At 41.0% G+C, this 25,504-nt stretch overlaps 1 protein-coding gene across 1 annotated transcript in view; it reads left to right on the forward strand.

The window, feature by feature from the left end:
- rab7a (RAB7a, member RAS oncogene family) overlaps positions 1–21,221 on the forward strand; it is a 43,652-nt gene extending 22,431 nt beyond the window's left edge. Inside the window, exons 2-6 of the mRNA XM_068052168.1 lie at positions 7,895–7,956; positions 13,681–13,807; positions 14,436–14,654; positions 15,949–16,077; positions 20,186–21,221. Coding sequence (XP_067908269.1) covers positions 7,904–7,956; positions 13,681–13,807; positions 14,436–14,654; positions 15,949–16,077; positions 20,186–20,281 — 624 coding nt within the window. The 5' untranslated portion in view covers positions 7,895–7,903 and the 3' untranslated portion in view covers positions 20,282–21,221. The remainder of the gene's footprint in view (positions 1–7,894; positions 7,957–13,680; positions 13,808–14,435; positions 14,655–15,948; positions 16,078–20,185) is intronic.
- Positions 21,222–25,504: the final 4,283 nt, after the last annotated feature.

Genomic DNA, 25,504 nt, shown 5'->3' on the forward strand with positions numbered 1-25,504 from the left:
GAGATTAAGCAGTTCTCTTCAGGTGGCATTGAGAATTTAATCCAGGTTTTTCCAGCTTCTCTATTTAGCACAATGATTTAGTGCTCTGGTAGATCTTTGGAGGGTTTCTTCAAAAAAAAAAGTAGAGGGGTGAACTGGGTGGTTTCTTTTTTCCTTGGCAGGCAAAACTCTCCAAAACCATTCACACCCCAACAAAGTCAACTTCCTGACTTCTCTAAACCTTAACATGTGGCTTCTCTGTAAACTTATCTTCCCCAGGTTGGCGCAGTGGTTAGCACCGCAGCCTCATAGCTCCAGGGACCCGGGTTCAATTCTGGGTACTACCTGTGTGGAGTTTGCAAGTTCTCCATGACTGGGTTTTTGCCGGGTGCTCCGGTTTCCTCCCACAGCCAAAGACTTGCAGGTGATGGGTAAATTGCCCCTAGTATAAGTAGGTGATAGGGAATATGGGATTACTGTAGGGTTAGTATAAATGGGTGGTTGCTGGTCAGCACAGACTCAGTGGGCCAAAGGGCCTGTTTCAGTGCTGTATCTCTAAATGAAAATAAATAAAAAATAAAATAAAGGTCACCAAGGTTTCTGTTGAACTTAAAGCACATGATTTCCAGCACAAGTTGTTCTCAAACATGTTCTTTCAGCAAACTTGGTTTTTTAAAAAAAAACACATTCATGGAATCCCTTGTTTCAACACAAGTCCTTAAAATATTAAATGGAAGCACATTTCATAACCCTCCATCCTTGGAGGAATGAAACACCATTTTTGAATGCTTCATTACAAAATGAAACAGATGAAATATTAACACATTCTCATTCATTCTTTACCTGTAGTTAATAGTTTGGTTTTGTACCATCTTTGCACCTGTAATTCAAAGCAAAGTTAGATTCTGGACAGCATCTGCAATTGCATTATTCCCACAATGGATAATCTTTGAGTTTACTTGCAACCTTCTCAATAGTCTGGAATTATGGTTTTTAAATTTTCCCACAAGGGCTAGGAGGTTATGATCAGTATATACCATAAAGGCCTGCTACCTGACCCCAATGATGTGTTGGGTCCAGATTGGGGCAGGTCCAAGTTAGGGACACGAGCAAGGTAATTTTTTTTTTAGTTTAAAAGCTTACCTGAGCTGAGAGTCCAGGATGTCCAGCAGGGAAACGGAGTCTGCACAGTGAGCGTCTCTATGATGTCATCAAGCTCATGCTGCAGCTTCTGGCAGATTGACTTTGAAAGTAAAGAACATTGTGGTGGTTGGGGGTGGGTGGGTGAGGTGGAAAATGGAGGGACTCTGGTCATGCTTGGGCCCAATATGGCTGTCAGGTTGAGGTTTTTTGTGACCTTGAGCAGGCCTTTTAATATACCAGTGTTTCTCTAGTGGCAGATGTAGACTTCAAAATGCTTAAGAGCTAGTAATAAACCCAGGGTTTCTTTCAACTGAGTCTCCCAATTTTTAGCTTTGGAAAAGCATCCCACTGGCCTCTGCCTGATTTGTCCTGTAACAGGACGGCACTGACTCCCAAGTCACTAGCATCAATTGCTACCTTGAAGGGCTTAATGAAATTTGGAGCAGTTAACACTGGTTCATTCAAAATGGCTTTTGGCACTCCTGACCAACACTACCTTGGTTTTCATTTTCTGTAGCAAATCTGTGGAGCAGCTATTACTAAAATTTGGTACAAACTTGCAGTAACAACTACACATCCCCAGAAAACATGATTTCTCACTTAGTCCTGGGTGGGAAGTTCCACCAGTGCTTTTCCTTTTGCTGCTCCTGGTAACACTTGTCCTTGCCCTACTGTATACCCAAGGTAGGTTACTCTGGCTATTGCAAATTCACATTTGGTAAGGTTTATCACAGCTAACTGTAAATTTTTTAAACATAGCTTCTAGTTCTAAGTGTCACTGTATACCAGCACATAAAGGTAAACCACAGTTAGGAAGACTGCTACCATTTGCATTGTTAGTCTCAGGTTTCTGGGGCATTTTTAGCTTGCATGGCATCACTCAGCATTGGAAAAGACAATCTGGTATAACACAGGCTGACTTTTATTTCTTGGCATTAAAGGAATCTGCCAGTAACCCTTGAACAAATCTCTTGCTCAGTGGGCAGTGCCACATTTGTCAGTGGACTTCCATGTGAGGAATTGGATAGGAGTCTGCCTTTATTAATGCATTAACCTTTCTGTAGTCTATGCAGAATCTCTAGTTGAACAGTCAAGTTTAGACACTAATCACTGGAGCTCCTGCTTTAGGTTCAATTAAGTAGTTTTCCAGCATGTATTGAAGTCTGCTTTTACTTGGCCTGTTTCTTTGGATTTGAGCAGTAAGGATGCTGTTTTTTTTATAGGAAAAGATTCCCCTAAAGTCACATGTGTGGCTAAGGTTATACATCCTAGTTTGTCCCTATAGACTTTTTTAATGCTGAGTAGCCTTGTTCAATCTTCATTTAAATCAGAAAGCATAGTGTCCAATCTCTAACAATTCAGTAAGCTAACCAGGTAGTAGGTTCAATTTGAGAATTTCTATGCCTCATTCTGCCTCATCCTCCCCTGTCCCCCTCTCCACTGTCCCTACTATCTGCATGTTTATCATCCTCCCAGCAATGATTCAATGTATTGACGCAGCTCATTTTTTCTAACTATCCAAAGCGTCAATCAAATTTACTTTACCAATTCTCTTGGCCATCTTTCTATATGGACCACTGAACCATGCTTTTCAGTGCAGTTCACCCTGTAAAGGCAGTAATACTAACATCTCCCTAGTTGAAATGTTCATGTCTTGGCATGGTTGGTAATCTTTAAGGTGTACCTGAGCCACTTTCCAGGCTCATGAGCTCTTCCCAGAACATGGATACATAATCTAGCAGAGGATTTGTCCCTCTGTTGTAAAACTTTTTTGATTTGTTTTAGAGGACCTCATCTCATGCCCATAAAACTCCTTCAAAAGGATTAAAACCAGTAGTTATAAGGTGAATCTCTAGCAGCCAACACAAATTCTAGCCCTTTATCCCAATCATGAGGAAATTCATGACCATATGGTACCTTTTTCTAATGCTGTGGGTGGTATGCAGAAGACTGTTGCACCCAAATTATTCATAACTTCCTGGAAAATTTTAAACAAAATTTGGAACCCTGATCTGACTTTCAATCGGTAATCCACATCTAGTGAAGAACTGGGTATACTTCTCTACCACTACCTTAGCAGAAATTAAGGGAATGGCCTCTGCCAAATAGCCATGTCCATGATTGGGTATATACTGGTGTTCCACTTTACTTTCAGTAAAGGTCCTACACAGTCTACCAACACCCTACTAAAAGGTTTCCTAAAAACTGGTATTGGAATTAGAGGTGCTAGTTTCATTGCAGGCTGTGGTTTCCCTACAATCTGGCACATTTTACAAAACTACACAATGTCCTTGGAAAGACCAGACAATAAAAATGTCAACCTATACATGATTGGGTCTTCCAGATCCCCCACATGTCCTACCATAGGAATTTAATGGGCTATCCTTCATATTTCCTGCCAATACATATTCAGTACCACTATCTAAACCATCCATTCTTGTCTGAGGAGGTCTCTACTTCATCATTTTTAATATAGTAGCCTTCTGGAACTCCCTTTGTCTCTGCTTCTGTTAGAGCTGATTGTGCCACTTTACTTTGGATTAGCTTGCTGAGTCTTGATCAGAAAAGACTTATTAAACATTTCCTTTGGATTATCCAAATCCCCAAAGTTAGATGTTGAGCTGTCTGTGGTACCAATCTGACCTGTAACAATGGCACTTGTTTAGCTGTTGCTCATGAAGGAAAAAATCCAGGAACTTTTTTTTTCCTGTAATGTTCTGTCTTTGACTTCACTTGGTTTTTCATGATTTATTGGAGAAGCTTCTACCTTCACTCTCTAGCCAAATTATTCTCTAGGAGTAAGTCCACTCCATCTACAGACAAACTATGAACAACTGCAGTTACCATTCCAGGCATTGGGTCACACTCGAGGTGCACTAATACAAAGATATGGGTACAAACTACCTGCCAGTGGCAAGGTTCCAGTGAATGACATTCAGTGTGCTCTCTGGAAAAGTCATGCCTTTCCCCAGCAAGAGTTTGAGTGGCTCCTGTATTAAGTGTAACCTATAGGCTTACCTGCTTCACTTGGATAAAAAGATACTTTCCTTTTGATGAGAATTCCTATAACTTGCAGGTATCATGTTTTTCCCCCACACAGCAGTTTTTGTACTTGACCTTGCAGCTGCAGTCAGCTACAGCCTGATCTGTCATATACTCAGTCAGACTCCTTTCTCTGCATCAGCCTTGTGTACCCCAATAAGTCCCATGGGTTTACCCTGCAGCTTCCAGCATTCTGCACTAAGGTGTCCCACCTTGTGGCAATGGTAACACGTAGGCTCGCAGATCTCACTTCCACCCTCAGCATCTTCCTTTCTGGCCTGAGGAGGTGGTCCTGGGGTGTTCCCAGCTACTTGCCTTCCTTTCACCTTCTCCCCTTCTATTCTCCTTGGGTTTGTGGGGGTGACTGGGTTTGGGATTATAAACAAGCTCATTACTTTCCACTGACTGAAACCTTCTGGTTCTCTAGATACATTCTTGCTAATGGAGGGAGGGAATTTTTAAATTTGAGTTTTCCCTAAAAGTTCTTGTGGCCTCTACCTCTTTAGTGTCCACATCCAACTAGCAAATTAATTTGCTTTACCCTCTGTCCAGGCTGTCTGCAGAGGTTCCAAAATTTCTACCTCTGCTTCAGAAACCCACTTGAGCAGCAAAATAGTCTTTTTGCCATCTCAATCTGCAGAAGCATAGCATAAGCTTTAAGCTCTGTCTATCAACCTGCTTTGCATAAGTAGTGTCTGACTTTCCTTCAACCACTTCATCTGTCTAGCTATCTTTTCAAAGGAAATGAAAAATGCTTTGACATCTATCTTCAAACTTTGTGGGCTTCTACAAATTTAAACTGCTCTCTACTGGACCTGGGCTGCAGTCAGATTCTTCCAGAACTTTCCTTGCAGCCAAGGCCACTCTTCAGGCTGAGTTCCAGCTTTCTAATTCTCAAATGTTCTGTTTTGCTCTTTCCTATGTCAAGTTTTTTTTTTTTTTTTTTTTTTTTTGTCAATTCCAACTGAATTGTAACTCGACTGCACTACCATCTGGTTTGCCTTCCAATTTCAAATGGTGTGCTATTACCTCAATTATATCAGCTTTCTTAACTCTTGGCTTCAACTCTAAAGGAATTGACAAATTGGTATAAGTCTAAACTATGTTAAGTTTCTCATCACTCATACATCTTCCCCAGAAAGACACTCCAGTATTTAATGTGCAAGAAACTTTTTTCAATAATTTTCCTCCACTTGTAATTGCACAATCAGCTTTTGGGTTATCCTGCAGAGCCCCCAATTATGTTGACTGAGGCAGGAGGAATGTACTTTTTTTTTTTTCCCTAGTCTCACTTCTCCACAGGTCACAAATTAAATGTTTACCCAATTACCAATAGTCAATCTTTACTGTTTATCCCAGAATAAAATACACCAATAGGTTTCTTTAAATAACATTCAGTTTATCAAAAGACTTATCAAGTAGCAAAGCATTAACACTGAAATATGAAAGTTCCATTTTTAAATACCCTGTACACAAACTAATTCTCTGCAGAGGTCTCTTACAAAAGAACACTTTGGCCAAATACTTCCTAATTCTTGAAGGAAAAAATATGGTAGGCAATCAGTTGCCCCTTTTGGTTTGGTGTCTGGGTATATGTCACTAGGATCACTTAAAGCAATTATTTTCAGGTGGCATTGAGAATTTAATCTGGTTTGAGATGCAGCACCAAGGATTTTAGCTCCCACACTGGATCTTTGGAGGGTTTCTTCAAAGAGGTGGAGAAAGGTGAGCTGGATAGTTTCTATTTCCTTGGCAGTCAAAACACCAACTGTCTTCAAAACTGTTCACACCCCAACAGTCAACTTCCTGACCTCCCTGAACCTTGACATGTGGCTTCTCTGTAAACATCTTCCCCAGGTCGCCAAGTTTCTGTTTGAACTTAAAGCACATTTTTGAAAACTGCCTGTGCTGGTAACCAACATCTTGTCCTTTTCAGTGAACTTGGTTTTAAAAAAAAAAATCCATGGAATCTTCAGTTTTAACAAGTCTCCAAAAACAAAATATTAAATGGAAGCACTTTCATAATTTGCAAAGCTGGATCATGACATAATGTGGGTGCAACTGCTCTATATACCATAGATTTGAAGGAAAGAAAAATTAAACTGAAAGGTAATTTTTCTAATCTAGCTTCAAGGTAGTAAGCTTGTCAGATGTTTTGTACTCCTAAGGTGCTATTCTAAAGCACAGGCAGCAGAAGCTTGAATGGAAGTAAGCTCCCCCTAAAGTATTGTAGTTTATGCAGTGTTTTACATGAAAAGTAGCCAGGGTTGTCTTTTTGTAGAAGGGATACTGCTTTTTATAACCTGGGGATAAATTGCATTCACAACTAATTCCCTGAGTCCTTTATCAAGGCTGTTTTGAGACCCTATTTAGATGCCAGTTGTTAGCTGTGGCTCAATTGGCAGCACTCGACTGAGTTGGGAGCTTCTGGGTTAAAGTTTCACTGGAGACTTGAGTTATCTAAGCTGACATTCCAGTGCAGTACTGGGGGAGTGCCTCACTATTTGAGATGAAGCCATGTCTGGTGAATGTAAAGGGTTCTTTAGTATTTGAAGGGCAGTGGTGTTCTCCCTGGTGCCCTGGCTAATATTTATCCCTCCAGCACCATTACTATAATTTACATTGTTTGTGGGAGCTTGCTGTGTTGCCTGCAGTAACTGGAATTTGCTGTCTACAATGTTGGAACCAGAAACTGATTTCAAAACTAAATATTTGGCACTTGCAGGGATTGAGCTGGGGAAATGGTGCTCTATAGAGAACTGGCATAGACTAAATGGCTGCCTGTCATGACTGACTTTTCAATGGTGTAATTTGGCTGTCAAGTGCTTTGGGACAGCCTGTGGTTGAGAGGTACTATATAAATGCAAGTCTTTGAAACAGTGGGTAATTGAGCTTTTGAGTGTGAAACACTGCAATCAATGCTTGTTTCAACTGACTCTTTGCAACCAGTAAGTTTTTTTTTAAACTAGAATTTCACTTTCCAGAAAATTACAAGTGACCCAGCCTGGTCTTGCATTTGAATATGGGCAGTCAGACTCCTGAATCAGTTTTCAGCAATCTTAAATGGACTTTCAGCTTGCCCTATCTCCACCCCCTTTAAACTGAATTCTTTCCTTCTAAGTTCATTTAGGTACTGGTGGGAATTCCTTAATTTTTTTTTTAAAGTATTGCTCAGTAGCCTTTCAGAGCAGGCAAGTGTGCAGCAGCACTTTCAACCATGTTGGTATGCTTGATTGCTGTGACAGTCAGCCTGCAATGTGCATTTAAACAGTTCTTGAATCCACTGACAAGTCATTGCTTTATAGAAGCTAATTTTACTTGGGTTTCAGAAGTATTCATTTTACCAGGGTCAGGGTGACTTGTTTTCAACCAGTTGAAGTTAATGGGAGGTGAGAGTAAAAGGATGTTGGAGAAATTCAGTCAAGGGTTGGTCTAAATTTTGAGCTGTTTGCATTTCCTTCCCTGGGGGACCTTTCTTGTAATCAAACATGTTGGGGGTTTTTTTTGACACTCAGTTTTCATGGTATTTGCCTGATACCAGCCCACAGATTTATTAAAGTCAACTTTGCAACTTGCCATAGTGACGCTGACTGACCTGGCTTGATGAACTAGGCCATAACAATGAGATCATTCCGTTGTGGAGAAATATGGGGCAATGAATGGCTTGACTCATCTCAGTGGCAACCCTGTATACAAATGTTTGTCTAAAGTAAATATTTTTTTCTTCCAGCTTTAAAAGATGACATCTAGGAAGAAAGTTTTGCTGAAAGTCATCATCTTGGGAGATTCAGGGTAAGGCATGAAGTTTTATATTGTCACTTCCACATGAATAGAAAAATTACCAGCTTTGCAGCTTTGGGTGTGGGTGGCTTGTTTACTTCTGTAATTGAGGCACTGCCCAATAATTATAATTCTCTCGTTTCACTGTCACTATGCAAGCTGAAAATCTTGGAAGAAGAGATGAAGTTTCTATTGCTCATTGCCTGTCAGTTGAATGAAGTCAGCCATTCACAGCAGAGTTCTGTCCTAGCTTTTCACTTTTTACTTGGGTGTTAAGCCAGGGAAAAATTTACATGATTGTGGAAGTAAATCTCAACATTTAGCTCTTGAGCTGATCTATTGTTTTGCTTTAAACTTGAAATGGCCACAAATAAACTGAGGCCATTGGAAAATGTATTTGGAGGACTGCTTCCTGAATACGCAATGCCTGTTTGGGTCTCCAAGTAAATGTAATTATTGGAGGCTCAAATTCTTAAAGCCGAGACCCTACCATGTCCATTAATGTCCTTAATTGCTTTCCATATTAAGACTTCTCTTGGTAGATTTGAAGTACCAATGTGATGTAGCTAGTTCTAGTCAATTTATGACTTGAGTAAGCTTGACTTCTGTCCATGAACAAGGAACATAGCCTGAACACAGCAGAGAATTAAGACCTCTTAACCTATTGGTACATCTGATCACTGGTTGAGTTGGATCAGATCAAAATTTAAATACAGTACACCTAACTGAATTGTGCAAGTTCTTTGCTTGTAGAGTCAAATAAAAGGCATGAGTTTAAGGGTTGTTTGACATGAATTTAGTATAGGAGCATTAAGGAATTTAATACTAATAGTACATATTAACTATCCAATCTTGATCTTCAGATGAGCATGCTTAGACTGGCTTCTGCCTTTACACCAGCTGCCTTTTTGAAGGATTGAAGTCAAGGATCTATCCTTTCAAAACCCAGGTTCAAATCTATTTGAAGGGTTGGGTTTTGGCATTTTCCAGTGGATGAGGCTACATAACACCATCACAAGTCATCCTTCAAGTTGGTGCTTTGTGGGAGATGTATAGTCTGGGTACTATATTGTATCTAGTCAATGGTCAGCACGGACTTTGGGTACCAAACACTTGGTCAGTCCCTCTCCTGATCCTAGAACTCAAGTTGAGCTCTTTGTGCAGAGGGTGGTGGAGGTCTGGAAGAGTAAGGTGACTTGATTGAAACATACAAGATCCTGAGGGGTCTTGACAGGGTGGATGTTTCCCCTTGGAGAATCTAGAACTAGGTCACTTTTTAAAAAAAAAAAAAAAAGTTGCCCATTTAGACAGATGAGAAATTGTGTAGTGAGTCTTTGGAATTCTCTCTCAAAAGGCAGTGGAAGCAGAGTCTTTGAATATTAAGGCAGAAGTAAGTAGATTCTTGATAAGGGGGTGGAAGGTTATTGGGGGTAGGTGGAAATGTGGAGTAATCAGTTAAGCCATGAACTTATTGAATGGTAGAGCAGGTGCAAAGGGCTGAATGGCCTACCCCTGCTCACTTATATTCTCTCCACTGCAACACTTTAGTCAATTAAGTATTTTTCTTTATGAAAGGCACTATAAAAAGGATCTTTCTAAATTGCCCTGCAAATGTTTGAGTATTTATGGAATTTCATTTTTTTTTAAGCTTTTAATCTGTCGCCACTGGCCTTCAGGCAGCACATTTTCCCCATCAGGTTACTTGTTTTTTTTTGGTTTTGATTAGACAGGAAAAATGGTTTACCTGGAGTTAATGTATGCATCCCACTTGGTTGTACAGACTAAATGTCCCAGCCTTCCTGGTCTAGCTGCCTTTCTCCACCCCCCCACCCCCTGTTAAACAAAGCCACTGAAGTGGCTTCTGGAGCTAAAAGGTGAAATACTAATGGCTATCTGATTCCCTGCTGCTGACTGGGGGAGGTGGGGGCAGAGGCCTGGCAACCCTTGAATTTCTGCCACAAAGTTCATTGTAAATGCATTTGAAACAAATGCAATGCAATTTTTTTTGTAGACAAACTGGTCAGTCACCATGATCTGTTTTGTTTCTGATTTTAGTGGTTGAAGGAGAAATATTGGTTGGAGCAGTGTTTGGTATGAAATTCAGTCTAGGATGTTGGGTTTAATGGAGTAGAGTTGTTTAGTATGATCACTGAATTGAAGCTTCTGATCACCTATAATACAGGATGTTAGTATAGCCCTCTGGGCTCATTACATTTTAAATTTGCTGGAATACTTGTTTGGCTGCAGCTTAAGGGACCTGTGTAATAGCTGCTGGAAAATTATCCCATCAGTAAGGAAACTGGCATTTTCTTCATTTTGGGAGAAACCAAGTGATATGGGCTTGATCTTTGTTCTGTTATGATGTGTAAACCAGATTATGAAGGCAAGGCATTGCCATAATCTGTTAACTCATGGCTGTGACTGGAGCTACAGCCTGCACATAAACAAATCTGACATCATTCCTTCAAACCAGCAAAACAAGTGGTGCATAATAAAATGGATTGAGTCTGATCAGTGCCAAAATGGATTGTTCCCCTTGCATGCCCCCAGTGTCCTATGCTGATCTAAACTCCAGCATAATCTCTTGCAACAGCCTTGTGTTGCAACATACCTTAAGGTGGCAAGTTCATGAAAGAAAACAAGACAATGAATTTCATTTAGAATGATCCATTTTGTTTTCAAGACTAATACACTATACACAGTAGAACGTGATGTCAGTTGGTTGCTATACACAGTTGGCTTTTCATTTGAGGTGGAAGAGAATATGGACAGAATTGCAAAATCAAGTCTATGAAATCCCACATTAAAACTGAAGTTGATGCCACCACAACAGTGGTGTTTGATCAACCAGCTGAAGTTTCCAATTGGAGTTAAAAGATTGTAGCACCATAGTGCTTGCTTCAGTGACTTGTTAGATTTGTTTACTTTTTACATGCCCCACTAACATTATTCCCGATACCAGGACAACTTGCTGCTTTTCTTTTGAGCAGTACTGTGGGACCATTTAATATCCACTTGAACAAGCACAGGAGAACCTCTGTTTAATATCTGAAATACTCAGCAGTATTCTACTTCTGTACTGCACATCACCCCAGTTCTACAGTCTGATTTTTTGATACTGAAATCTTGAACTTCTGCCAACTGTAAGGATAGCAACCCTGGCAATTGGGTTTTCATAAACAAGAGCTCTGGGTGGCTTATTCAAACCTTGAAGATTTAAGATTATAGTGCAGAACACAGGGTTGATGAGGGTAAGTCTACCCATTACTGTGGCTCCACCTAAACATTCATCTGTGACCAGTTCAGCTTAAATTGTAGTATTTGTAGTTCTCATGGGATTTGGGCAAGAATGACCATTGGGACTAAGTTGTCTACTTCCTCTGCTCCAGTTGTCTCTGCCCTCTGATCACCTTCAAGATTGCTGCAAAGCCACAAGTGTAAAGACCAAAACATGTGTTTTAGGATCACTGAAATCAGAACTACAAAACACTGTCCCCATTTTAGTTTTAAGGGAAGACCATTCATTTATCTGACTTGGTATGCTAGTTTCACATCCATTTCACAAACAACTTTAATGTCTAACATTACACACTAGTCCAATTACTGCAGTCCTGCTCACTTTTTTTTCTTTAGCTTTCAAAAGCATTGGGGGAAAAAAACAATTTGAAAGCAACTTTGGTTGTCATCCCTTTCCCATCCCCTTTTTAACCTACATCCACGTTGCCATTTTGTTAAATGCTGCAGTCGCTTGTGAGCAGCACCATTTATAAAAGTTTGAAACATATTCTATTAAAGGCTGGCTTGGGTCTGCAAAATAAACCCAAGCCCAACAGGACCACATCTGACTCTGAACTGGCCAGAGTTTTTTTTCCTGTGCCCAACTTGACCATTAGTTAACCTATCTTCCATTTTTCACTTTGCTTATCTGCGCAAGCTTAAAATAACACCTTTCCTGTCCAAAAAGTACATTAACATTGGAGTCACTTACCAGAGGTGGTGGTGTGCCTGACCCAGAAGTCCAACCCGACCCTGATACGTCATCAGCTGGGTAGCCAGCCTTTATTTTCTATCTCCTTCCAATTTTCACCTTTATCTCCAGTTCTTTTTTTCTCCAGGTGCTGATTCAAATGTACAGTTCCACAGGCACCAGCAGCCTCTGGTATCTAGCTGTCTAGGGTCCATGAAGAATTGCCACTTGCAATGTCAACACCCCATTTGACTTGACTGCATTTCACCCAAGACTGGACCAGTCTCCCTACATTATTCTTTCCTCTCCTTTAGCTCCGTTTGCCAAAGTTAATTCAGGCCCTGGACCATATTAGTTTTAAGGGAAGACCATTCATTTATCTGACTTGGTATGCTAGTTTCACATCCATTTCACAAACAACTTTAATGTCTAACATTACACACTAGTCCAATTACTGCAGTCCTGCTCACTTTTTTTTTTCTTTAGCTTTCAAAAGCATTGGGGGGCACAGTGGCGCAGTGGTTAGCACCGCAGCCTCACAGCTCCAGCGTCCCGGGTTCGATTCCGGGTACTGCCTGTGTGGAGTTTGCAAGTTCTCCCTGTGTCTGCGTGGGTTTTCTCCGGGTGCTCCGGTTTCCTCCCACAAGCCAAAAGACTTGCAGGTTGATAGGTAAATTGGCCATTATAAATTGTCACTAGTATAGGTAGGTGGTAGGGAAATGTAGGGACAGGTGGGGATGTTTGGTAGGAGTGTGGGATTAGTGTAGGATTGGTATAGATGGGTGGTTGATGTTCGGCACAGACTCGGTGGGCCGAAGGGCCTGTTTCAGTGCTGTATCTCTAATCTAATCTAATCTAATCATATTCCATTCAATTAAACCCTAGCTGATCTGTGCATCAAATTCATTTCCCTGTCTTTGTTCCGTATCCCTCAATACCCTTGCCTAACATATTACTCTGACATTTTCAAATGACTCCAGCCTCAACTTTAAAATTCCAGATTTCCAGTACCCTTTGTGTGAAGTGCTTCCTGACATTCCTTGTGAAGGGCCTACCTCTAATTTTAAGGTTGCACCCCTTTATTCTAAACTCTACTAGTTTCTATCTACCTTTCAGTTCTTGTAATCTAAGGTCTTTGATTAACCCTTAATCTCATACTCAAGGGAATTTTGCTGCATAGCCTAAGCATGGTTTTAGGAGACTTGCCTAGCATCTGCACCTCCCCTCTACCTTGTCAGCTGGTGTCCAAAGGAAAGACTACAGCCTCTGAGGAATATAGGTCTAGTCTATGCAACCTGTTTTCAGTTAACCTGATTAGGCCCAGTATTTGATCTCTGGTTGTGGCTCAGTTGCAGGCCACACTTGCTTGTCTGATTTTCTTGTGGAATACATTTTGTAATGCAATCCTTTCCTGAACAGTGTGCTACTAGCTTAATTCAATCTATCATCCTGACTACTTATCTCATTACCACTGCACAAACTCTAAAACCAGAATTAACATTGAAAACATTGAGAATTCAATACCTCTAATTGAATCAGTCTATTTACATGTAGCACCTGGGTAATACTGGTCCTGACTTGTATCTTGGTGCAAACCTGGTAAATTGAATGCCAGTGGACCAACGTGTAGCCAGAGCCCTCACCTCAGTGTGAGGTGAAAGGGCTGTATAATATGTACCTATTCCAAGTAGCTTCTGCACTAATTTGAGGCATTGTGTATTTGTGAAACTGCAACAGCACCCCTCACTTACCAAACTTTCTTTTTTCAGGGTAGGGAAAACCTCATTGATGAACCAGTATGTAAACAAAAAGTTCAGTAACCAATATAAGGCAACAATAGGGGCAGACTTTCTAACAAAGGAAGTGATGGTGGATGATCGATTGGTGACCATGCAGGTAATGCAAAACCCAAATTTACTCCATGGTGCAAACTAGAATTTATTGTGCCTGATCCATTCCTTTTTTTGAGGATGTGGTAAGGGGAGCTGGTAATAAACACTCTATGCACATACGCTTTCTAGAGTTGTAAAAAATACACTTGGCTTAAACAGGTTACAAATCTGATGGATATTGAATGCTAGTGTTGAACTTTTTTTTTTGAGGTGCTTTAAGATGCTCTTGGCCAAAGGGGTTTTTTAAGCCTTCAGGTTTAGATGTTTTGTGACTGGCTTAAATTTGATACCGATAACTTTCAATCCTGAGGTTCAACTGGAGATATTGCATGAATTCTATTTTAAGCTAAATATCAATTTTGTGCTTTTGAAATCAGCTTAAAACTTTGGCTATATGTTGAAGCTATGTTTTTAAAACACACTTTCCCTCATTTAGATGTGTAATGCCTCCGGTTAGACTTAGATTATTAACTTTATGGAAAGTTTAAATCCATTTATCCTAGGTTATCTCTTGGAAATGTCTATTAGACGAGGCAATCTGTTGTATAAATGCAGTGTTACTCAGCTCCTTCAGCATTTTAAAGGCTTTAAAGTTTGATGGGATTTTTAAACCTTGTGGTGCTTGTCTTCAGATCTGGGATACAGCAGGACAAGAGCGGTTTCAGTCATTGGGAGTGGCGTTCTACAGAGGAGCTGACTGCTGTGTGCTGGTCTTTGATGTAACGGCGCCCAACACATTCAAAACGCTCGACAGCTGGAGGGATGAGTTTCTCATTCAAGCTAGTCCGCGAGATCCAGAAAACTTCCCATTTGTTGTCCTTGGAAACAAGATAGATTTGGAAAACAGACAAGTATGCATAGTCCCTTTTTTGACACGACTGTTGTATACAATACACTGCTAACTAAGTTGGTTCAGCTTGCCATAGTTATCTTGATGCCTTTAGCATGTCTAAGCTAATAGGCTGCTCAGCTAGCCACCATCTGAACAGGACACTACGCCACACCATTCCCTTCTATAGTGACCTGTACAGAATTTCTGCTTGTTGCTGAGAGAATGCTTTTTGAAGTGGAAAGTTTTGCACTTTTACCCATTTCTGTCTGCAAGTGTTCACTTTTGGGATCTTGATGCTGGCATTTATCACCATCCCTCTGCTGCTTCAGAGGGCAGTTAATGAACCATATTGCTGTGGAACTGGAATCATAGGCCAGACTGGTTAAGGACGACCGCTTTCATTCCTAAGAATGTTGAACCAGTTGAGTTTTTTCCAATCTGGCTTCATGGTGCCTTCTACTGATGACCAGATTTTTAACCATTAAAATTCTTAAACAGCCATGGTAGGATTTGAATTTACATTCTCTATCAATACAGCAAGTACACTACACTACCAGTACTCAAATTGGAAAAATGATGGGCTGACCAGTGACTGGTATCATGCCAGATAATTAACATCTTGAACAAGAGAACCCAGCCATCTCCCTTTTTGATTGTCAATGGCAGGCTCTCCACAGGTCCCCATTAACATCCTGGGAGGTTACCATTTGAGAAGCTGAACTGGACCAACCACATGTGGTTACAACAGGGCAGAGGCTGGGTGCTCTGACTTACCTGACCCTCTGATCCCCTCTACAATCTACACTGCTGAAGTTTCCAGTGTAATAGAACACTCACCACTTGCCTGGATAAGTGCAGGTACAGCAATGCTTGATGCCTTCCAGGACAAATGTTCACTTGGTGCCCTGCCACTGGCTGCAGTATATACAATTTACAGGATGTGCTGCAGCATCTTATCACCTGTACCCCTGAGAACAAAGTTAGCAATTTGAACACTATCATTTCCAAGTTTTCTCTTAATTGCACATTATCTGATCTGGATATATTGCCATGGGTTCAAATGCTGGAATCTCCTAGCTAACACTAATACCACAAGGGCTGCAGCAACTCTAGGATAATCTCCATCGGTACTCCTTTAGGGCAACTAGGGATGATCAATAAATATGGGTAACAGATGAGCTTAAATCCAAAGAAATAAAAGTAAATCTCAGTAATGAGGGACTGAGGCTACAACCCCTGACCTCAAATGGCACTAAAGAAACTTGCATTTCTTGTACTACTGACTTATTAAAATGTCTCCTTTCTCCCTCCAGGTCACTGCAAAAAGAGCACAGGCATGGTGTCAGAGCAAAAATAATATCCCATACTTTGAAACCAGTGCAAAGGAGGCAATAAATGTGGAACAGGCTTTTCAAACAATTGCACGGAATGCACTTAAACAGGTACAATCAGCTGCACTCTACTGATTTCTGTATAAATCATTGTTCCAACTTTTGAAACTAGTAGGTGGTTCTAACCTGTTCAATACCACCATAATTGAGTTGTGATATTTACACAAGCAGTTTTCCCTCCAGGTTTAAGGAAGCAGATGGAGATGTGATCCTAACCTAGAGAACTGAGTTTATTTGGTGCTCTCTGTCCAAGCTTATCTTGTGTTTCATTCATGAGGGGCACCAAAAACACAGCATAGGAACTTAATCCTTCAATTGGTCAGCTGTTTTCTGCTTTGTTCAATTTTTGGGTCTTGTGAAATTCAAGTCTACTCTGTAGTAACTAGCTTGTGTGGATCTTTGAAGGAATAGATATATGGCAAGTTAGATTCTCCCCTTTCCTTCCATCCTTACTACTGATTCCCTGCTTTTTTAAAAAACTTTCATACCATCTGCCCTAGTAGCATCTGGGAGAGCTTGACTAATTGGAGCTAAATTACAAGTCATTTAACTATTCAGTTTCCTTTAGGGCTTTGAATAGAACTCATCCATCTGTCTGCCCTGAATGCAACAAACTCCAGAAAAGGGAAGGAATTGGGCTGTGAGCCATCTCTGATCACATCCTTCTGTTTTATCTAACTACTCTTTCCCCCTTGCCATATTTTTTAAATGCTCCTGCCTTTTTCCTTTTCATGAGATGGGAGTTCAATAGATCACTATATACCTTTTTATAATACAATTTGATTTTTTTTACTAACAAACTCATCAGTGTCCCTTGTCTCAAATGGTTTGCTGCATATGATAAATTATCCAAGTTGCTTTTTAAAAAAAAAAAAAAACACCTCCTGTCCAATATTTGAATATACCATTCAGTACTACTCCCCAGTGGGCAGGACTTTGACTATTTTCCTTCTTGCTGAGGTTGCACAGCTTCACTTTTTTTTAAACCAGTAAGGATAGTATGGCACTCACTACCTGGTTTCTATTGGCTTATACAGATTCTCTTTGGCACATTGTCCACCTGCAGTGCCTCCTGTTGCTTACCTCTGGGTTTTGGTACTTCCATGCTGTAGTCTCCACTGCCTGGAATCATGTTTTCTGTGCAAAAGGGGACTCATTCAATGTCCACAGTTGCTCCAAATCTGGGTGGCCTGTTCTAATCTTTTAAAAATATCTTTCCCTTTTTGGACTCTGTTCTCCACTCTGCCCTAGTCCAATTTGTCATCTGTAGACATTTGATACTCTATCTCTACTTTGTAGATCCTTTCCAAATTCTGGGGACATTGACTAATCTTAAAGTAATCAAATTATCATTTACCAATCCCTCCATGTATGCCACTTTTTTCATACTATGGGCTGTTCTCATGGCACTATATAGTCTAAATATTCCATGTTTACTAAATTCCATTTGCCTTCTGCTTCAGTAAACTTTCCTAATTTGCTTTAAACAAGCCCAAAACTACTTTCCCTGTACAACTATCTGCTTTATCTTATACCTTCTCAGTTCACTTAGCCCCAACTGCAGACAATAGTGGATAACTGGTCTGTTATCTCTGGTATTTCTCTTTTTTTTTTAAAACCAGGGTGATACTTGTCACCTTTTCAGGCCTCAGAACATTTCCTGTCTGCAAAAATTTTTGATTTTGTGCTTCTGTAGTGTCATTAATCTGTTCTGGACTGTAGACTGCCGTGTTGCTTTAAATCCACTTTTCCTTCTTTGGCCTTGTGTCAAGACAATGGGTAAGTGCCTAAAGGTCAGTGGTTTGTGAAGCAGTGCCTGGAGTGGCTATAAAGGCTAATTCTAGAGTGACTCTTCCGCAGGCGCTGCAGATAAAATTGGTCGTCGGGACTGTTACACTGGCTCCCTCCTTGCACTTTTTTTTCCTGCCAGCTGCTAAGTCTCTGACTCACCACTCTTTAACCCTGTCTTTATGGCCATCTGCCAGCTCTGGCAACTGACTCCCATGACTTGTGGTCAATGTAACATTTGCAGATGTCTTTAAAGCAGGGACATGGACAGCCAGTGGGTCTGCTACTAGTGACTAGTTTGTTGTATAATGCATCCTTGGGGATCCTGCCATCTTCCATGCAGCTCACGTGGCCAAGCCATCTCCAGCACAGCTGGCTCGGTGTATATGCTAATGTTGGCCACCTCAGACTTCTGCATTTGAGATAGTCTTGCCACCTGATGCCAAGGATTCTCTGGAGGCAGCGAAGATGGAATGAGTTGAGACATCACTCTTGGCTGACTTACATTGTCCAGGCCTCGTTGCTGTAGAGCAAGGTACTGAGGACACAGGCTTGATACAGTCTTTGTGTTTGTCAGTGTGCCATTTTCCCACACTCTTGGCCAGTCTGGACATAGCAGTGGTTGCCTTTCCCATGCACTCCTTCACCCAGTGTTCACTGTATTCATCATTTTTGGTATTTAAATTGTTAATACTACTTTGACTGCTTGTCCCTTATTTTGCTTCTGTATTTTTGGCTGTCTAAATCTGCTTTTGATCTAATTTTATCCATAGAATTTTTTTGCCCCATGCCTGATCAATGTGTAGCCAGCCTATTGTACTTGCAGACCAACTTGTGGAATAAACTACCAGCTATTCTATTTAATGTAGGTTGGGTCCTCTTTCAGATCCCCTTTCACCACTTTTTTTTTTTCCCCTTCTAACAACCTGAAGAATCAACCTTCAAGTCACTTTCCCCCTAGTTTATCAAGCAGATCTGATTTAGCACTCTTTACATTGTTGAACTTGTACTGACTTGGAATACATTCAGCATTATCTTAAACCTCACCCAGTATCTGCCATTGTTCAGGGAGGCAGGTTTTTGCTGGCAGTCTTCATCTATGAAGCTGTTTGAATTGTCGATGTACTTTTCTTCCTACTTAGTTTAATAAGTGCTGAGCCCCATGCTCTGCTGGCATCTCACCATACAGTGATTATAACCTTTGCCTTTTGTCTAAAGCTAGTTAAGAATATTCAGTTCATACCCCGGCTGAGGATAAAATTTCAGTTGTGGCATTCTACTTCAGTAATGCTTCCAATTCTCATTTTTATCCCTTGTCCTTTGCACATGTGTAAATATAAACATTCACTGTCCCTTTGCTGTTTGGACCTCCCCTCGAGCACCTCTTCCTTAATTTGCACATTGAAGGTTTATGTTCAGATGTTGGTGGAAGGTGAGGCAGGATAAGATTGACAGTCATCAATTCAAATTTAAGTGTTTGATCTCCTATCTTGATCGTTCCTGACTCAACTCCCCTAACTACCAGTTTCCAAATGGTCAGCCTGTTCTCTTCCCTTCCCTGTGAGCTCTGCACTTCAAGTAGCTTTCAATCTAATTTGAATAAAATTCCAGTGTACCTGTTAATCTCAGTTTTTTGATTACTTAACTTGCAAATAGCATCCTGTCCTTTTTCCTCCTTCAGTAACTAAAGGTGAGCATGTGGACAACCTTGCTTCCAAACATCAGGCCAGGTGCTCAACTACCCCTCAAATCTGCTCCCAAATCTCTGCCTTCCCCTTTTTTAAAATCTTTCCCACTCAGCCCTCAAAGTCAATTCATGAAGCCTGTCCAGCTCCTAATTGCTCAATTTCCCAACATTAACCTCCCTAGCTGTGTTCTCATTTCTAGTGAGTCTTAAGTCATCACCACCCAACTACATGTTCATCTGTTGGGCATCCACCTATTTGGATTATGACTGAGATAAAAGTCTGCCATGGTTAATGACTCTTCTATTCATTGTGGCTCCACCTATCAACACAATCACTAATCTAGTTAATACCATGCCATTGGCCTACTCTGTTCCTCCCTCTTTGGGTGGGCTCCTAGTAACATCAGGTCTGAATTAAATCCTGCCAAATGCTGTCACTGCTGTAAACATCAGTCCTTTTTTTGGCTGTCTTGGATGAATCAATTTCCTTCATCACTGCTGCCAAAATCCATTTCAGCTGTGTAGCTATTTGGCTCTGTTCCCAGCAGGTATGGTGAAGGTTCATACACATGCTAACCACTGATGGCCAAATGTGCTTTTATAGTAAGGTACTAGTTCTGCCAACTGGCTACTCTATGTAACCTTTAATTTGTAGGCTAAGACGTAATCTCATCTATTTTCTAGGAAACTGAAGTGGAACTCTACAACGAATTCCCAGAACCAATCAAACTAGACAAGAATGACCGGGCAAAGACTTCAGCAGAAAGCTGCAGCTGCTGAGTGTGGGAGGGAGTTTCCACAAACCCAGGCCTTTGATACCAGTCTTCATCCTGTCCTTCCCCTTCCTCTGACCACAAGCAAAGATTCCTTCATGCACCTTACATAGTGCCTGTATGCACAAGGAAGAGCTGCATCTAATTAGCAGAGCTGTTGTATAACTGGTAGTAACATTGGAAGGAAAAACTAATGTATACTGAAGTTTATTGTCTGAAGACCCATGTTTTACAATTGTATTGTAAAATGGATAATAGATTTTTAAGGTCTGTTCTGTCTGAAGGTGAGAACTGGAAATGGCCAATGTTCTCTCAATCCTCTTTGAAGCCCATTTTTCTGAACCTGGTTCTTGGAGATGACCTGAAAAAAGCCATCTTTATGTGGATTGTTCATCCTGTTCCTTTTATCTGCTCCCTATTGTACAGTGCCTCCCAGCTGAGTTATACCCATTTTAAACCCACGAATTGTACTTTGAATTGATTCAGTCTTGGAATAAGGGGAATGAAGTGCTAAATGGCCACCAACTATACTTGGGAGAGTGCATGACCAGGCCAATACTTTTACTGGCAAATGTAAATTATAGTAAGTTTGGTCTAATATTCTATAACCAGGTTTATCAAAACTACTTAATCTTTGCATCTGGATTTTTCAGTTTATAAGTGTTCTTAAATTGATTTACTTAACATGCTTGAAGTACTGTATGCAAAAATCAGTATTAAGTTAATTAGAAATCCACTTGTTTTGCCTGTAGATTAGTAACATGTTACTTCTGAACAGACTTGCCATAGCATGTCTGGTACTAGTGACAACTTGCCAAAGTTACTAGTCTTGCTTCTTTGCGTAAGATTACAACACTTCACTGTACTTCCTAAAAGATTCATTCTAGTAAGTGGGACAAATTTCTGTAATCATGAGGATATTGCCAATAAATAGAACAGGAGTGATATTTGCTGTGGTTTCATTCTTGTGCAAGTTTTGCATACCACCTTTTTTCCCACATGTTTTGAGCCTAAAAACTTTTTGTCCATCTGGCTCAGCCAGAAAAACTCCTGCACTCTTCCCTCAATTTGACAGTTTTGCCTATCTCCAGTCTTTAATTCCTTTCCCATTACTACCCTGTTGTCTGTTCACATTAGTCACCCTCTGTACACCTTTCCTGTTCTGAGCTTGGTAAAGGTATGGGGAACATTATACAGCCATGCATACAATTAACCAATCCCATCTGGCCAATCTCATGGGAGAAATAAATTAGCCATGTTTCCATAGATTAAAAATCAGGAAGATGAGAATTCCTTAAATCAAGCAAGTTCCAGGACATTGCAGGTTATACAAAAAGGTAATTTGAGCAATGAATATAGTGAGGTTCATTACTACAATGACCATTTACTCAGACTGTCTCTCCACTGAAGGTGTGTGGGGAGTTTGTGCTCATGACCTTTGTTAACCTTGTGCTCAAGGATTCTACCTGAGCGAGAAGTTGCTTCTACAGCAAGATGCTTAAGTCCAACAAAATAACTGAGTCTGGCCCCTAGGACTTGGTTTATTGTCTCCTACACAAATGGGAGCATTTTCCTGTTAAAATAGAGGGAAGCTCTGCTACACTATAAACCACCAATTAGCCTTCTCGAGCCCAGAAAACAGAACTGGGACAATTTGTGCTTTCAATACAGCTCCCAAAAAAAAAAATACTGCAGATGCTGAAAACCTAACTTAAACAGCAATTGCTGGCAACACTTGTCAGGCAGCATTTCTCGAGAAAGCTAATACAGGTTAATGGCCAAACATCTGTTTCTCAATCACTTGACTTGTTGGTTAGCGGTTCTGTGGCCAATCATTTCACTTTGGTCTGGAGCAGATAGTCAGGGAGCATTGTCATGCAGAACCCCCCCCCTGCCAAGAATGATGCACATCAATTTTGTTATGAACATTGATTTTAAACTTCTGGAGTGAAGAAAGGACTTTTTTTTTTTTTTTCAAATCACCAGACACTTGGCTGGAAAACATTGCATGCAATGACACTGCTTATGGAGACAAGGGACTATTCCCTACTCCAATTAATCAATGAATTCTGACCAGACATTGAAGATGTAAGGAAGCACTTTCCAGGATGACTAAGATGGCAGAATCCACAAACCGGTGGTCAAACCATCTAGTCACATGACTAACCTGCACAACTTGGGTTTTTAGAGACTTTGAAGGCTGTTTGACCTGGAACAAGGAAGCCTCACTCTTGCTCTTCCCTCTTCTCCTTTTCTTCCCCCACCCCCCCCCCCCCCCCCCTCCCTCTTTGCCCAAGCCACCAAACCCACAGCAGACAGGTAAGCCTTGAGAGAAAAGACTCCATCAAAACAAGTTGAAGTGTGAACTGGGCCCCAATGAACAGGACTGACCAGCAACCAAAGACTCCACATTGAATTTCAAGGACTAGCTACCAGATATTGCCTCAAAATTTTCCCCTTTATTCCTTCTACTTTTCTGCCTATATCTGCATGTGTGTTTAGCATGTATGCACACTAGCATAGTTGCATCATATATTTGTAACTGGGTTAGAGTTTAAAATTAACCCTCTTTTTTAAAAAAAAAAAAAATTAAACCTGTTTGAATTGATTTCTTTGCCTTACAATTGGAAAGGTTTCATCAAGGGGGAGCTAAAACATGGTGGTTTTTTAAAATTAAGCCCTGTTACTGTTAAACCAGGCAAAGGCTGAAAGGGAACACCTAGACCCCTTTCTCACCTGGTCACAACAACAAGTTTAGGTTAAACTCCTTTTTCTAAAAGAAAAGTCCACAGGGTCCCACAAGCTTTTGTAGAACAATTCCAGCCTTTTCAATCCCTGTGGTCTTGCTTGTGCTTAATTGGCTCTAATCTATTTACCAGGCAAGGCCTCTATAATGCACTGTATAATCTATTCCACAATAACATTGCCTTTTTTGGATGATTGCACTCTGTTATTGACTCAAGTCCCCCCCTCAAATTAAGTCAACTTTCCACCTTTTGCTGACTATTTCTAATGCCCCATGCTATCTATTCACTTAACATAAACAGGAGCAGGTGTAGAACATTTGGCCCCTAAACCTGCTCTGCCATTATATTTATGACTGGTTCACCTCGGCTGCATCTTCCAATAGGAATGAGAAATTTCTGCTAAACAGCAGATTTCCAACATAAGAACAAGGAACAGGAGTAGGCCATTCAGTCACTCAAGCCTGCCCCGCCATTCAATAAGATCATGGCTGATCTGTCCTGGGCCTTAACTCTTCTTTCGGGCCTGCTCCACATAACCCTCGACTCCGAGATTTCAAAAATCTATCTACTTCCTCCTCAAATACAGTTAGTGACCTAGCCTCCACAACTCTGAGGTAGAGAATTCCAGAGATTCACCAACCTCAGAAGAAATTCCTTCGCATCTCCGTTTTAAATGTGTGCCCCCTTATTCTGTAACTACGTCCCCCTAGTTTGAGATTCCCCCACTAGTGGAAACATTTTCTCAACATCTACCCTGTCAAGCCCCCTTAGAATCTTATATGTTTCTATAATATCACCTTGTTCTTCTAAATTCCAATGAATAAAGGTGTAACCTGTTTAGCCGTTCTTGATAAGACAATCCTTTCATCCCAGGAATCAGCCAAGTGAACCTTTTCTGAACTGCCTCTAATGCCAGTATATCCTTCCTTAAATACGGGGACCAAAACTGTACACAGTACTCCAAATGTGGCCTCACCAACACCCAGTACAGTTTTAACAGGACTTCCCTATTTTTAAACTCTTAACCCCTTAGCAATAAAGGCCAAAATTCCATTTGCCTTCCTAATTGCTGCACCTGCATGCTAACCTTTTGTATTTCATGCACAAGAACACCCAGATCCCTCTGTACTGCAGTATTTTGTAGTCTTTCTCCATTTAAATTATAATCTGCCTTTTTTATTCTTCCTACCAAAGTGGATGACCTCACGCTTTCCCACATTGAACTCCATCTGCCTAATTTTTGCCCACTCACTTAACATATCTATACCCCTTTGCAGATTCTTTGTGTCCACAACATGCCTTCCAGCCTATTTTTGTATCGTCAGCAAATTTGAATACACTACACTCTGTCCCTTCCTCTAAGTCATCAATGTAGATAGTAAATAACTGGGGCCCTAGGACCGATCCTTGTAGCACCCCACTAGTTAGGGTTTTCCAACCTGAAAAAGACCCATTGATCCTGACTCTCTGCCTTCTGTGTGTTAGCCAATCCTCAATCCATGCCAACACATTACCCCCAATACCCTGAGCTATTTAGAATTTAGAACATTACAGCGCAGTACAGGCCCTTCGGCCCTCGATGTTGCGCCGCCCTGTGAAACCATCTGACCTACACTATTCCATTTTCATCCATGTGTCTATCCAATGTCCACTTAAATGCCCTTAAAGTTGGCGAATCTACTACTGCTGCAGGCAGGGCGTTCCACGCCCTTACTACTCTCTGAGTAAAGAAACTACCTCTCACATCTGTCCGATATCTATCACCCCTCAATTTGAAGCTATGTCCCCTCGTGTTTGCCATCACCATCCGAGGAAAAAGACGCTCACTATCCACCCTATCTAACTCTCTGATTATCTTATATGTCTCTATTAAGTCACCTCTCCTCCTCCTTCTCTCCAACGAAAACAACCTCAAGTCCCTCAGCCTTTCCTCGTAAGACCTTCCCTCCATACCAGGCAACATCCTAGTAAATCTCCTCTGCACCCTTTCCATAGCTTCCACATCCTTCCTATAATGCAGTGACCAGAACTGCACGCAATACTCCAGGTGCGGTCTCACCAGAGTTTTGTACAGCTGCAGCATGACCTCGTGGCTCCGAAACTCGACCCCCCTACTAATAAAAGCTAACACACCATATGCCTTCTTAACAGCCCTATTAACCTGGTTAGCAACCTTCAGGGATTTATGCACCTGGACACCAAGATCTCTCTGTTCATCTACAGTACCAAGAATCCTCCCATTAGCCCAGTACTCTGCATTCCTGTTACTCCTTCCAAAGTGAATCACCTCACACTTTTCCGCATTAAACTCCATTTGCCATCTCTCAGCCCAGCTCTGCAGCCTATCTATGTCTCTCTGTACCCGACAACATCCTTCGGCACTATCCACAACTCCACCGACCTTAGTGTCATCTGCAAATTTACTAACCCACCCTTCTACACCCTCTTCCAGGTCATTTATAAAAATGACAAACAGCAGTGGC

The sequence above is a fragment of the Heterodontus francisci genome, chromosome 19 (assembly GCF_036365525.1).
Source record: "Heterodontus francisci isolate sHetFra1 chromosome 19, sHetFra1.hap1, whole genome shotgun sequence".
Classification (NCBI taxonomy): Eukaryota; Metazoa; Chordata; class Chondrichthyes; order Heterodontiformes; family Heterodontidae; genus Heterodontus; species Heterodontus francisci.